The sequence below is a fragment of the Gouania willdenowi genome, chromosome 9 (assembly GCF_900634775.1).
Source record: "Gouania willdenowi chromosome 9, fGouWil2.1, whole genome shotgun sequence".
NCBI classification, from domain to species: Eukaryota; Metazoa; Chordata; class Actinopteri; order Blenniiformes; family Gobiesocidae; genus Gouania; species Gouania willdenowi.
In genome coordinates, this window is record NC_041052.1 from 12,469,027 (window position 1) to 12,484,304 (window position 15,278).

The 15,278-nt window shown below is 34.3% G+C and overlaps 1 protein-coding gene and 1 non-coding gene across 3 annotated transcripts in view; both read right to left on the reverse strand.

The window, feature by feature from the left end:
- Window positions 1-13,063, reverse strand: part of dmrt1 (doublesex and mab-3 related transcription factor 1) — a 32,983-nt gene extending 19,920 nt beyond the window's left edge. For both annotated transcript variants that reach the window (XM_028457415.1, XM_028457414.1), the window contains exons 1-3: window positions 12,716-13,063; window positions 10,553-10,718; window positions 4,502-4,659 (exon numbers count right to left, since the gene is read on the reverse strand). In XM_028457415.1, coding sequence (XP_028313216.1) covers window positions 4,502-4,659; window positions 10,553-10,718; window positions 12,716-12,922 — 531 coding nt within the window. In that variant the 5' untranslated portion in view covers window positions 12,923-13,063. The remainder of the gene's footprint in view (window positions 1-4,501; window positions 4,660-10,552; window positions 10,719-12,715) is intronic.
- On the reverse strand, window positions 6,931-7,002 carry trnac-gca (transfer RNA cysteine (anticodon GCA)). Its single transcript has one exon. It is a non-coding gene; the product is annotated as a tRNA-Cys (tRNA).
- Window positions 13,064-15,278: the final 2,215 nt, after the last annotated feature.

Consider the following 15,278-nt stretch of genomic DNA (forward strand, 5'->3'; position numbering starts at 1 on the left):
AAAAATGAACGACAACAGTAATATACAAAATGACTGGAAAAAAATATACAAAATTCCAGAAAAAGACAACAAAAGAACACAAAAAAGCCAAGAAAAACACAAAAAAATGACAAATGCAAATGCACAATACTAAGAATCAAGCAAAACAACAACAGAAATACACAAAAATTACTCCAAAAAATGCAAAATGACAGCACAAAAACATAATATGGCTCCAAAAAACATACATTCCACAGGAAAAATACACAAAAGGACAACAAAAATGCACAAACTGCCACATAACGTGCAAGACAACAACAAATATGCACAGAATGACCAAAAAAAACACAAAATTACTATAAAAACGCTCAGATTGGTCATAGAAGTAAGTAATGTGAAGAACTCGCAAAATTAACTCATTAACTTGATTTTTTTTGATGTGTCAGTTTAAAATATTACCAAAATACTGACTTTCAAAAGTGAAGCAACTCTTTCTACTTCCACCTGAGAACAAGTAAAACCAAAAATCAAAGTGCTATCTCCACAGTTTCTCACCGAGCTCCAATTTTAATTTGTGTCTCATTATGACAGTTTTTAATTTCATAATTTTGTGTTGGCTTTGAAACGTTTTAAATAAACTGACCTAGGAAACTCGTGTTGCTGGCTTTAAAATATGTCAAAATCCAAAGGTAATAGGATATGTTGACATGCCATTATTAACCATGTGGAAGTACATTGAATGATTTACAGACTTTCTTTTAAAATATTTTGTAAATGCTTTTTGTTATTGGTTTTATTGCTGTTGACTCATTGATAATTTATTTTATATTGTTTTTGATTTTGGTGTGTTTTATTGTTTTTTCTTTAAATTGACCATTATAATGTAATGTTGGACCCCAGGAAGACTTATGGTAGTGATTATTGGCAATCCAAATAAATAAATTACATTATTATTATTATTTTTTTACAATAAAATAATGAAATGAAATAATTAAGTAGATTTCAATATAGTATTCAACATCCAAAATCTCCCTCATGCTCATTTATAAAAAAATGAAAAAATAAAACTTTTTCGTGCAAATACCAAACATGTGCTCTCTGTATTTGAATATCCGTAGCACGTAGCCCTCTCAACTTGACAACTTTGCTGCAAATACCATAAATCACAAAGTGGGATGGCTGAATTATGCTAACTGAGCGCTAACTGATTAGCATTAATGTGCTCACTTTCTGCTTGGATCAGTGAAGCGTGGAGGTTTTGCTCCTCTGCCGACAGACAATACCATTAACCTTTGCAATTCAGGCTCTGCTGTGCAGCGGCAGGTTAGCAGAGGCAGTGACCCCAAAAACAGAATGTTGCTACTGGGGAAACTGTGGAGAGGCGCAGGTCCAGGTGGGGGAGTGCCAAATATTGTTCATAAAACAAACTACCTCATCAGAGCTCAGTGGAGAGTTACAGATCTAATCTGCTTCATGCATAACGTCGTCTCATTTGACACAACACAGATACATCCCAACATATCCAGTGTGAATAGAAACAGACACTGGGACCTCCTATAGGTGATCTCTAAAATCAAATATCACATACAGAATAACACATAGTTAAGAAAAGTACAAATCTAATATTAACTCTTAATCTTCTATTCTTATCACAAGTCTATAAACAGGTAAAATTCATTATTATTCACATTAAAGCAGTGGTTCTAATTTGAGCCATAGCTTGGGGGTGTGGTGGGTTCTGTCAAATAAACAAAATAAAAGTAGTATTCATGTCGTATAATTACAAATTATTAATATAAATGACTTCAAAAGCACATATAAAAACCATTAATTCAATAGGTACAACGAGGAAAATAGTTGGATGATTATTAAACATGCTAATTGTCATTAATTATCATGTACAATGTAAATCTTGGAAATATATCTATAGTTTGAATATATACCATCATAACAATTATCTGTTAATAATTCATTAGTAACTTTAAGTGAAATTATATATCGCATTGAGGGCAACTAATTATTGTCATGTATATTATACTATGCTCATAAAATCCACTGATAATTAATATGTATGTATATCTGTAATGAAATGATGTAATATATTTATAAGGGTGGTTATATACATTTTTATAACTATGATGTATAAGTAATTGGCATTATGTGTATTGTAATAAAGTTGATGATGTATATCGTATAATTATACACTGTTTATTGGATTATATATCAATACTTATTATATATTAAATCCATTCATTATGTACAGGAAGTAACAGTGAGCGTTTGGTGATAAGGGGGTGGGGCTTAACAAGTTAATACTTCTTCCTGCTCCTTTTCAAACTGATCTTTGGACATCTTTCAAATTCATATTTATTTTTACATTTTTGTTCAAATAAAATGCTAAATGAATAAAATAAAATGAATAAATTACAAAATTGTATAACTACAGATATGGACCAAAGTACCAATAAAACAAACATTATTTACATATACAGTATATGGATACTGGACATGACGCACTGCTCAATTCATGTCATATGAGGTGTGATGGCTGTCTCAATGGCTATAAAATTGTGCAAAAGAGTGATTTATTTTATTTTTAATAAATGTGCACATATTTTGTTTATTGGTAATACATTAAAGGAGACATATCATGCTTTTAATTCCTTCCTTTTTTTACATATAAATCATACAGTTGTGGTCAATATGGTCATACAGTTGTGGTCTGAATTCCTCATTATTATAGCTCCACAGGCCCCTTTTCTGATGTGCTTCTTAGAGCAACTCGTTTTGGTGTGGTCTCTTTAAATGCAAATGAAACACTTCATACCCCGCCCCCTCTCCAGGTTGCAGAGGTGACACTCGGTTCAACTCCACCCTGTTCGGCCATTTTTGTAGTTTGACAGAAGAGATACGATTATGTAGCGGCGCAGAAAATGTTTATTCACACGTTATTTACAAAACGTCAACAACAGAAGACTTGTCCATCCAGTCTTACATGTTCAAGCCAGAGTCGGACCAGGCGGAGCGAGATGAAAAGGAAGATGATGAACCTGCAAAACCCTAACAAGTGAGCTAACACAAGCACTGAGCTAACACAAGCACTGAGCTAACGCTAGCGCCAAGCTAACGTCATGAAAGGCATTTTAATACAGTCTTTTCAGAGACAAAAATGGCAAAATGAAATGACTAATGAAAACTTTAGACTTAAATTAAATCACGTAGGCCATATCATCAAGGATCTAAAACCAGCACACAGCGCTAACATATGAAGACGGTGCAACTCCTAATGCTAACAAAACAATGACAGGGACGTCTTATCATCACACTTTTTAGCGTTATTCACAGCTTACCGAAGTGCTCTGTTCATCGTCTCCAAAGATAGAAGGAATTGAACCCTCAATCAGACAAAGTCTTTCAGCAAATCCTTCTTTATACTGGCGGAGGTTGCTGAAGCAGTCATCCTTGAAGTGCTTTGCGCACACAAAAATGACCTTACCCACAGATGTGGGTACATTTCCATAAAAAATAAAACTCAACCAGGTACTTTGAAAAGGTTCTGATGCTGGGAGACGGTGTAATGAAGCGTGTGGGTTACTACATCCAACAACCAAACATTTTGACTTATCCTCTCGTAACTTCAGCATCCTGGAGCTTGGACAAAAAATAAAAGCGAGAAATAAAAATGGTGGATTGTTCAAAGTGTTGGGCCTGGAGTCGATGTACTAATTTGGCAGTTCCGCTGCAAATACTGTGACGTTATTGTTCAAAAAACGTAATAGAGAATAGAAAAATCGAAACAGATTGAAAAATATGACCAAAACAGAATATAAAGATATCAACGGAGCACCTGAAGAGACTAATTTGAACTTTTCTGTACTTCTAAACACTGTAAATATACAGCAAAATGTATTTAAGGGCTAAAAAATTGGATTTAGCATAATATGTCCCCTTTAAACACATTTTATATCAAACTCGGCTTGTACAGATGCTCTTTAAGTTAATTTCTACTACAAAGATCTTAAATATTTAAGTTGAATAGATCGTTCCTTTAACATTTAGGGCTACAAATGACAGTAAATTGTGTTTATTTGACATTTTCTCACTTGTTTTAAAGCTTTGTGACATTAAAACAGAAGGCAGACAGTCGATACTTTTAGCTACCTGTAGGGGGTAGTGTTACACACATAATGGCTTTAAATTATTAACAACATAACAGAGGCTCGTGCCATTAAAAAGCACATAAGTAGGAGAACATCATACTTTCATGTTGCAGCAATGTTCTCAAATGTGCTCTTATTTTGAAAATAGCAACTTCTGGTCACACAATATGAAAAAAATGACTTTTTTTCCCTGTTTCTGTCTTCTTCTGTTTTTTGATTTCAAATTATTCAAAATTATTAAAAAAAAATAAATAATTCCTTTTCTTAATGGAAAATCCAATGACCAAAACACACATATTGCCATGTAAATAGACTTACATTCCGTGTTATTATTGGTATAAATGAAACAGCAGAGGACTCACCTGGTACTGTTGGTAGTTGTAAAGGTTTCCATAGTAGGTGGAGTAGCAGGAAGGTGGTCTGAAGTTGTAACAGGGGCTTTCCAGCAGCAGGTCAGACGTTCCCTCAGTGTAAGCCCTGGTAGCAGCTGATGTGCTGGAGGAAGATGCAGAACGGCTCCCTACATTTAAAAAACATAACAAATATATTTATGCTTAAGTATGACATAATTTTTGCTTCATAAGTCAACTGCTTTCCCCAATAATTTTTAATAGGATAAAATAATATTGTATGATTGAATCAAACACCATTTACTCCAAAAATATAGGAAAAAAGTTTTTTTGTTTTTATTTCCACCTGAAACATTGCGTTTGTTAATATTTTCACGCACTGCATTGTGGGATGTGGAGTCCCATAAACACAGTGGTTCTCAACCTTTTAACCTCGCGACCCCCTAAAATAAAGGTGCCAGAGACCAGGGACCCCCACTGTACCTGAAGGTGATTGAACACAGACATTGAAGAACAGTCATTGTTTTAGTCAGAAATAAAATGGGTTAAAAGTGACCAAAAATGGTGGAAAAGGTGGATTTTAAAAACCACAGAAATTGGTTCAATGTTGCACATTACAGTGGCCAAAAAGGACAGAAAAAGTGTTAAAAAAGCATTGAAAGTGTCAATATTGACACAATTTGTTTAAACTGGCAAAAAAAAAAAAAAAAAAAATGGGCATGACAAAACGTGAATGTGGTTAAATTGGCAAAAATAAGCATGAAATATGGTGGAAATAGGTTAAAAGTGACAATAATAAGTCAACATATGCAATCTTAGGTGGGAAAAGTGGTGGAAAGGGTTTATAAGTGCCAAAAAAGAGTAGAAAAAGGCAATGAAATTTGATGGAGAAGTGGCAGGAAATGTAATTTCTGTAATGTAGCAAAAATTTATTAAAAGGAGCCAAAATATGGCAAGAAAAAGCGATGAAAATAAATTAAAATTAGGAGTGTGACGATATCTTGATACGGCAATATATCGCTATATTTTTATATGCTCGCGCTATCGATTTTTATTTATTTGTTTTTTATTTTAAACCTTTCCTACTTTGTCACTAAAATGTGCAGGTACGTCTTCACAATGTACCTGCCGCAGCTTTATTAATGACACTAATTAAGTCAATCTGACTGTGTAAATGTAAGCTTATAACTTATAAACAGATCTCAGTCAGACTTGTATGAATAATTACTTTTTTTGTTGTTATCATTATCACTATTATCTAGAAAGCTTTGTGCTGTTGCAGAAATACATTTAAAAATAAAAGTCATATTAATTGAGAAAATGAGGTGGGCGCTGTCCAGACCCTTCCACAGAAACTAAACTCTAAAGATGACCAATAGCACCATCTACAGGTGACAGCTGCATTTGGAACTTATTGAACTGTCTGAATTAAGTCATTACATTATAATTACAGTCTTTGTTGCAAATGATCTTATCAGGAAGGTTGCATTCTTGGCAGGCGGTTCATGATCTTAGGTTTGTGAAGACACTGTGTGCAGAAAAAGCCCCCCGAGATAATAATAGAAATAATAATAATAATGTACATTTTTTGTCCCACGCGTTTTGTCAACAGGGACACTGAGTGCTCTCCTCCTTTTCCCTCCTCAGTGTTCTTTCTGTTCAGAAGCCAACAATCCTGGTTAGATTAGCAGCCTTGACCAGGGCCATTACTTGCAACCTTTGGTTTGTTATCTGACTCACCAAGAATATTGCCTTTTCGCTAAGAACGTACATCTCCTTCTTTTCAATAAATTCTTCTTCAAGGCTGAGATGAGTGAAACACAAATAAGTGGTAATATTGCACCTTTAGTTCCCATTAGTTTATTAAATATTATAGGCAGTGTGTTTCATTTAAATTGTGTTAATTGTATTTAATATGGACATGTCACACTCCTGCATGGCTGTGCCTCTGCCTACAGTATTCCAAAGCTTTTTTGTGTATTAAAGTCTGTAATAAAATCTGGTTAAAAACACGTGGATAAAACAGAATCAACAGAAACTATTTAGTTGTCATAGAAATCCTTTATATCATGGGTGGGAAAAAAATAAGACTTGATATCTTATAACTATATCTGTATAATATAGTTTTTGGAAATAACTACTGCCTCAGAGTGAATTCATATTGTTGGAATCCTTTTATTTTGTATTTGTATCTGTATTCAGTCCGTATTTATATTTACACCCTATTCTTCTGTTAATATAATCATTGTTTTTGGTCTCTATGTTTACTTTTAATGAAGTATGGGGGTCCGATATCTCGTGTTTCACCTTTGTTATAGTTTCTTACTTGGAGCCACTGTAACAAAAGTAATTTCCCTCTAAAATGATTGAAGTAATTGTTTAATAAACATCTGATTAACAGTCTTGTCAAACTAAAACAGAGAAAAGATAGAAAGAAAAACAGGGGGCATCCGGATTTGAACCGGAGACCTCTTGATCTGCAGTCAAATGCTCTACCACTGAGCTATACCCCCGTTGAAAAATCACGTCATATATTATCATAATAATCCTATAATATGATATAGTAACCGTTTTACTTAGATGTCGCCAATATTAGTAATGACAAGTCGTATTTTATAGCTACCAGCGCTACAGCCAGGGGTGCGCTTCATATACAGCACGGCATGGGCCGGGAACAATACCACAGAAACAAACGGTTATGAAAACAATGACTGGATTGAAAGTTCAATTTGTACAAGCACCAGGACTTGTTAATAAAATCCAGTTTAAAGTCTGGTGTGTGTTTTAGTTAGTTGTGTTTTTTTTTTTTTACTCGGGGTGCAGAGGAACATTAAGCGTCGGTCAAAGCGTGGAAACTCCCCGTCTACTTGCATTGTTAGGACTCCGCAAACGCATGGATAAATTAAAGTCGCTATTTTGGGAATCTTGAGTTTTGTAATATTAAACCAGGTCCAGATTCATTCTTTAACAATGGCTAATGGCTGAGTCGTGCAGTTTATTAAATGTACTGCCGTAAAAACACAACCTGCACCTCTCACCTCGACTTTAGCCGCCATCTTTGTACGTCATACTAGTTCCTTTGGATTGCATTTCACAATAAAAGTCCGGTAAATTACTGAATCAGTGTACTTTTATGCAGACAGACTGTAAAAACTATTAAGTATGAAATCTTAACTATTATTGAACGGTTCAGTTTTGATAGATTTTGTACACGTCAAAATCACGTTTTTGTTTTTTTGAATGGAAAAACAGTAATTTCCTTATCATTATTTCTCTACTTAGAGCACTTAGAAACCAAATATGCTACATGTCACTCAAACACATGTATGCTCAAACATGTTTCAAATTATTCACAATGTATATAAATATATGTAGTGTCAAATGTGAGTGATTCATTCAACAGATTTACTAATGCAGTGCAAGCAGCATTTGTTCAATCTGTTTATCACAAATGCAAATACAAATGCTGCGCAGCAATGGTCGGGGCCAGGCAATTTTAAGCAAAACAAGGCAGCAGCTGTTCGCATGTAAAGGCAGATTTCGGCTGTCAAAAATATTGTTAAGACAAAAATCCAAAGAAACATACATTTCATACAGACAGATTGGAAATGTTGATCATTTGTTTTTAAACAATATTTATTGGCTCCATAAGTGAAAAATGTATGTTTAAAAATGTAATTAGTGCATTGGGGCTACATTTTGGGGAAAGTTGCAAATCTGTAGCACATATGGTTGATTTAATATCAATTTTCTAAGTTTTGTAATTTAGAAGCTTTGCTGCGGCACCAATTTTAAAGTTATCCTCAGCCTTGGGCTGTGGGATAACACTCATACTGGGCTCAACCATAGACACGTTGTTCCCAAATACCTGTTTTATGGAATTTCCACTCACTTCTTCCTCTGTTCACAGCCACCACCATTATTCCTAAGCCGCACACTGGTCACCAAACTGGCTTGATAACACAACAATAAGCACAATATACACAACCACAATTTCACATCGCATCACTTGAAACCTATCGACTACTCCCCACCCATTCCATTTCCTATCTTGTATCCCTCTTCCCTGTTAACTTCCCCACCCCCCCCCACCCCCCTCACCCTGGTGTAACACTGCCCTCTCTTTTTTACATCCTCCCTTTAATAAAGTATTTCTTACCCTTCCCTAGGGAGGGCTGGTGATGGTCACAATTATGCAATGAAATAAATAAATTTATTTAATTGCAATAACAAAATATGCATTGCTGTTAAAAGATTGCACTTCTTGAAGTGTAAACCTTCAACAGCATGTGCAGACAAAGGAAAAAAAATAAAAATAAAAAAAATAAAAAGTTATCCTCAGGAAAAGAAGAACGCGTAGAAGCTACGAACCTAATAATAATTCATTTTATTTAGAGTACCACGCAGCAAGGTTAAAACAAGTTAAAAACATACAATAAATGCATAACATTTGCAATGACAAGAATGTGGACAAATATAAAGTATAGTGCAGTTGGTCAGAGGGAGTAAACCAGTTGAAAAAGATTGGTTTTGTGTTTAGATTTTAATCGTAAAAGTGTCAGTGTTGCAGAGGTTAGGAGGAATACACTGTGTTTTTCTTGTGTGACTTTCTGTTTTTGTAAATCATCTGACGCAGATAAAATGTAAAACCAGTAACAGTCGTTGACTCTCTTCAGCATGTTTGGTACTATTTCAGGAAGTTTAATATCCAGTAAAGGAAAGGAAACAGAAAAGCTTACAGTGACAGCACAAGGCCTTTGAGTCTCCTACAGGAGAATGAATTAGTAGGTGATTTAGTGAGATGATTACACTCCTTCTAATGAGAGATAATGGTTGTCGTACATTTCCTTGTGCACAGTAAGACCAGTGTTTATGTAGTGGCCTTCCAGTTGGCATGCTTCTGCTTTGAACTGCCTGAGAATGGGAGTGAACCAGGGTGAGGGGAGGGTGAATGGCGACAGGTTGGGATTTACTTTAAGGCGTAACATTTTTTTAAAAGGTTATGAAGACTGTTATTGTAACGTAAAACCAGATTATCAGAGGCGGAAAGGCTGTTAAAATACGGAAAACAATGACTATCGTAGAAAGGTAAATCATCTGCCAGGAGTACTGTATAGCAGATTTAAATTATATTAAACCATAGGCATTGCTATAATAAATGTTAATAAAATGGGTGCGTCTGCTATGGGCGGAAAGGTGAAATCGGGCTTCTTCTGACCCAAAAATACACTGGAACCAGGGTGGACTGGCCATCTGTGGACGCCCGGTGGGCTGTCGACCCAAAGTGGGTCAGTCCAGTTCTCTATGTTTTTTTTTTTTGACAAGCGAGTAGACACAGAGATATTAACAGGTGGCAAAAAATGGTCCGAAAGTGGCAAAAACGTGGCAAGAAAAGAGTTAAAAGCGACGAAAATGTTCCAAAAGCAGTCGAGTGGCCAAAAAAAATGGACAAATGAAGAGGAACCAGGTGGTATGTAATGGCTAAAGGGTAGCTTTCGGGTGCAAAATGTGGCAGACAATAGTGAAAAAGGGCAAAAATGTGAAACAAAAAGAGGCAAAATGTCAGGAAATATAGGAAACAAGGGAATTATTGGGTAAAAGTTAGCTTATTTGGATGAAAAGTGGCCAAAAAAATGAAAGAAAGGACAAAAAATTGATAAAAGTGTCAAAAAGAACTTGCTAAAAGGGACAAAAAAATATGAAAAAAGGGTAATGATGAGCAAAGGGGAGCTAAGGTCTGGAAAAAGTGTCAAAAGGTGCAAAAAATGCAACAAAGGAAATAGGTAAAATGGGTTAAAAATGTTCCTCCTTTTACGGTTTTCTGGAGGAATAATAATAAAAATGAAAACAATGAGCCACATGTTGAGCATCACTGACCTAATAACGGCCACTGATAATGTAGTGGACTGGACTAGACTATATGTCAGGGCTGAGTTTTTGTCCCAGTATACCCCTGACTGGAACCTATAGGTTTCAGGATATTATGGTACAATAAAGAAATGCCACATGTGCTGTGGAGGGGTTTAGAGGTGAGAGTATAGATAATAAATGAAAATACATTACCAGAGACAGGAAGAGAAGGACTGTTTGGGTTGGAGGATCTTCCCTCTGCAGAGTAGAGACAGTCCCCTACATCTTCATTCTTAATGATGACTTCTGGACCAGAGAGAGCTAATGGACTGATAATCCCAAACTCCTCCTCATAGGCATGCTGTCTCCTCAAGGCCACCTCGGAAAGGAGAAGGTCAATTATAAACATGCATTTATAAAATAAATGTATTCACAAAAATTCAAATATCTCAAGGTTTATGACTGTGTGTGACACGTATGACTTGAAATTGATCCATATTAAATATTTAAATGAATGTTTTTATGCTCTGTATCAGAGCGATTGTAAGATTTTGTCACAAGAATTCACCAAAAACTCATTTTTGGATGTTTATCGAAGAAAGTTTGTCAACCATTGTTTTATAGAAAATCAATTGGAGCAACTTTTACACCAACAAACACTTTGATGTTATTTATATTTACTACAGTTAGCAGTTAAACAGTTTATAGCAGTGATTTGTTTATTCATCCAAGTAATATGTCCACTTTTAAATAAAAAATAAAAGAAAACATTCCGTTATCTTAACATGTTTGTTAACCATTTAAGATGGAAAGTAACAACGTAACTCTACGACTACGTCCACTTCCACTGTGCACAGATTTTTTTATTTTTTCATACAAAAACTGTTCTTATCATGTGCAATATTTTCTATGATTTCATGCAAAACCTTCTCGTACTACATCTTTATTTTATATGTATATTTACAGGTACTGTTTTTTTTTTTTCCCATCCAACTGATATCATTTTCTGTTAAATATTACTTAGACTGTTTCAAATGTTCCAGTGCCTTTTTTGTTTTTTTGCCTTGTTTGATATGTGTAAAATGATTGTGCTGCTGCTGTAATATGTAGTACACTTTTTTTTTTTTTTTTTTTTAAGCACATAAACCAAAATGACTATCGACAACCAACACACAAATTGTTTATAAACCTACACGTTCTCAAATTTTCTGTACTTGTAGAATTGAGATAAGTCTCCTTTTTTCACAGGATATATTGTATATATTTTGCTGTTTTCTGCTATAACAAGGACATTTTCCCTTTGATGGATTAATAAAGTAACGTATTGAATCTAATCTAAAAATAATAATAATACTCTCTTCATTAAACTATTTTAATCTTCTTATTAATATCCCTATATTTGGGTCATTTTAAACAAACATTGCAGGCCTTTAGTCAATTTAAGAAACACTTTAGCCTTAATATTAAAAACTTAAATAGTTGGAACAAGTGTATGCATTAAAGTAAACAAACACATACTAACTATAAGACGGCGATTGTAAAGTTGCACATGCTAAAATAAACAGCAACTTTGTGCATTACATTTAGCAACAAACCACATTTAAAAAACGTATGTGATTCTTTTTTTCATGCTACTTTAAACTAGATTTACAGCAATATTTGTGAAATGTGTGATATTTACTTTTCTCATAAAATAGAATGTCAATGTTAAATTTTAATCTAAATGTTAAATCTAAATGTTTTTATGTCCTTTTTGAACACGTACAGGCTTCACGAGCAGGATTTTGTTACCATTTGTTCTCTCTTTGCTTTGTTTGAGTCATTATTTTTTTTAAAATTATTATTATCATAATTTTTTTCATTGTGGTAGATACACTGCTGTTGTGTTCATGTTCGAAATTCAATTATATCAATCAATCAATGTTACATTTAAATATAAATGTTAAATGTAACTGTAAATGTAAATTTTAAAAGTTAAATATAAATCTAAATGTTAATCTAAATCTAAATGTTAAATCTAAATGTCACAGGTGAAACTCAAAGTACAAGTAGCTCATATGTTAAATTCACCAGAAGTATCAAAATAAAAGATAGACGAAATAGATTTAGTTTGAACATTTAACATTTGTATTTTACGTTTAGATTTAACATTTAAATTTAACATTGACATTATGTTTTATGAGGAAAAAAAATCACAAATAATGTTGTGAATTTGGTCAAAAGTAACATGGAAAAATTCACATACGTTTTTAAATGTGGCTTGCCGCTAAATGTTGCGAAAAGTTGCGACTTTACAATGGGCAGCTCATAGCTAGGGAGGTAGGTGAAAACACAGCTATAGCTACAGTTAAATGTAATGTGTGTACGTTGTTGTACCTGCGCCGCCATGACACGCTGCCGCTCGGATATAAGTTTACACTTATCGCACTGGCACTCCTTCCAGTTGCAGTATCTTTTGTGGCCCTTCAGAATGGACACGTATCCGTGGTTCCTGCAACGTGAACACTTGGGACTCCTCGGGGACCTGAGGCCTTCGGTCGCAGAAAGAGGGGAATCCTGCTTTTTTGTCCTCTTCTTGTTCATAGCGAGTCAATGGGTTCAGATGGAGATGTAGAGAGATGTGATGCTCTGGACTGTCCAAGGACGACTGACGGTTCAATCGCAGTGAGACACACTTTATCTGAACCAGTGGAGACAGTGGAGGAGCCTTGGGCAGGCCCCTGCTGCTCCAGCCTGTGTGGGAGAACACTTACAGTATACCGCCTATCAGCTTTATACATGTACTTTCTGCTCTACTAGTAGAAATATGTGACAGTGTCCTCCCCATCCATCCATACATCCATCCATCCAAACATCCATCATTGAAGAACAGTCACGTGGAGACAGGGCCTCCTATAAGGGGGAATAAAGGGGAGACATTTTTGGAGCCCATCCATAAAGTCAGCAAAATGATGGTCCATTGTTCTATGAATATGTGATAATAATGACCACAGTTATTTCTTTTCTAAATATAGTTTGTTATTACTTGTGCCACATATAGTCATATATATAGTCATCTTAAAAATGTAAATCCTGGTTAAAAATGGTGGAAAAGGTGGTGAAATGGGATTTTTAAAAACCACAGAAATCGGTTAAAAGTTACAAATTAGAGTGGCCAAAGATGAGTGAGGGAAAAAAAGTGGTAAAATAAAAGGGTTCAAAGTGTCAATATTTAAAAAAACAAATATTTTAAAATGGCAAAAAAAAAAAAAATGAACATGGCAAATCATGAATGTGGTTAAATTGGCAAAAATTAGCATGAAATATAGTGAAAAGCCCATCATCTTGATATATGTTGTATTTTCTGCTGTGTAACTGGAATTATGTGACAGGCTCCTCCCCATCCATCCATCCATCCATCCATCCAACCATCCATCATTGGAGAACATCTATAAGGGGGAATAAAAGCTCTATAAAGTCAGCTATATATATTTATATTTATCCTATTTATCCTTTATTCGCTATCTATCCTTTATTTATCCCTCATCCTTTATATTTATTATTATTATTATTATTATTATTATTATTATTATTATTATTATTATTATTATTATTATTATTATTATTATTATTATTGCTGGCTTGTTTCTTTGTTCTTTGTTTTCTTTGTTTTTTGTTTCGCGCACCGACTACCAAGTCAAATTCCTTGTACTGTCCTAAAAAACTGTACTTGGCCATTAAAACATTTCTGATTCTGATTCTAATTCTGAGCTAAATGATGGTCCACTGTTCTATGATGATAAACTCTATTGTTACTGTGCTTTATACATACATTTGATATAGTTTTAGCTTTAAAAATAGACATTTTACCCAGCAGGATAATCATATTCAAAAAGTATATACATTTACCTTCAAAAACACATAAAATATCCTGTGGTGTGATTCACAAAACAATATCCATAGACTTTAACCATGACTGTACACTGAACCAAAACTTAGCCACACGTGCACACAAATAAAACAAATGCATGAGCCACTGCTTGTTGCAGAAAAACTCAATATTGACACTAAAACATTAAAACATTTTGCAAATATCATATCTTGAGTCAATTATTCATTAGCATGCATGGCTATGCTGTACACCTCACAAAATAAAGGGAGCGACCAAATTCTAGTTTTCTAGTTTATGTAGAACCCTGTATTGGAACAATTAGTGGGAACAATTAGTTTAAACTCATTTGCATCGACAAATCGTGGATATGGTTAAATTGGCAAAAAATAAGCATGAAATGTGGTAAAAAAGAGATTAAAAGTGATAATGGGGCAACATATATGACATTAGGTGGGAAAAGTGGTGGAAAGGATTAATAAGTGTCACAAATGTATTGACAGGGGAAAAAAATGTGCAGAAAAGGGATTGAAATTATATGGAGAAGTGGCAGAAATGGGAGTAATATAGTAAAAAATATAAGAAAAACTGATGAAAATTGGTTAAAATATAGCAAGTTTGATCTTGTGGCAAAAAAAGGGCAAAAATAAGCAAAAACTGTTCAAAAATATACGTAGATCTTTAAAGGCATCTTGCAACCCCCTCTCAGTGTGTCTGGTGACACCAAATGGGGTCTCTACCCCAAGGTTGAGGACCCCTGGTCCTAATAAAACTATAGCCTGTTTCCGACTGTCCTGATATTACAATATTCTGTGTTGAGACCTGCATTCTGTATGGAGTTTGCATGTTCTCCCTTTGTTTGTGTGAATTTATCTCCTGGTACTCTTTAATTTCTACCTCATCTTAATAACATGAGCATTAGGTTTTTTTTTAAAGTCTCTCAACTCAAAGTTTAGAAATTAGACATTGAGTCAAAGAGCAAATGATCTTTGTTTATTAAAAAAAAAAGAGAGATATCATATCTCTACCACTTTAAAATAAATAAATACATAAATAATAGAACATTAAATT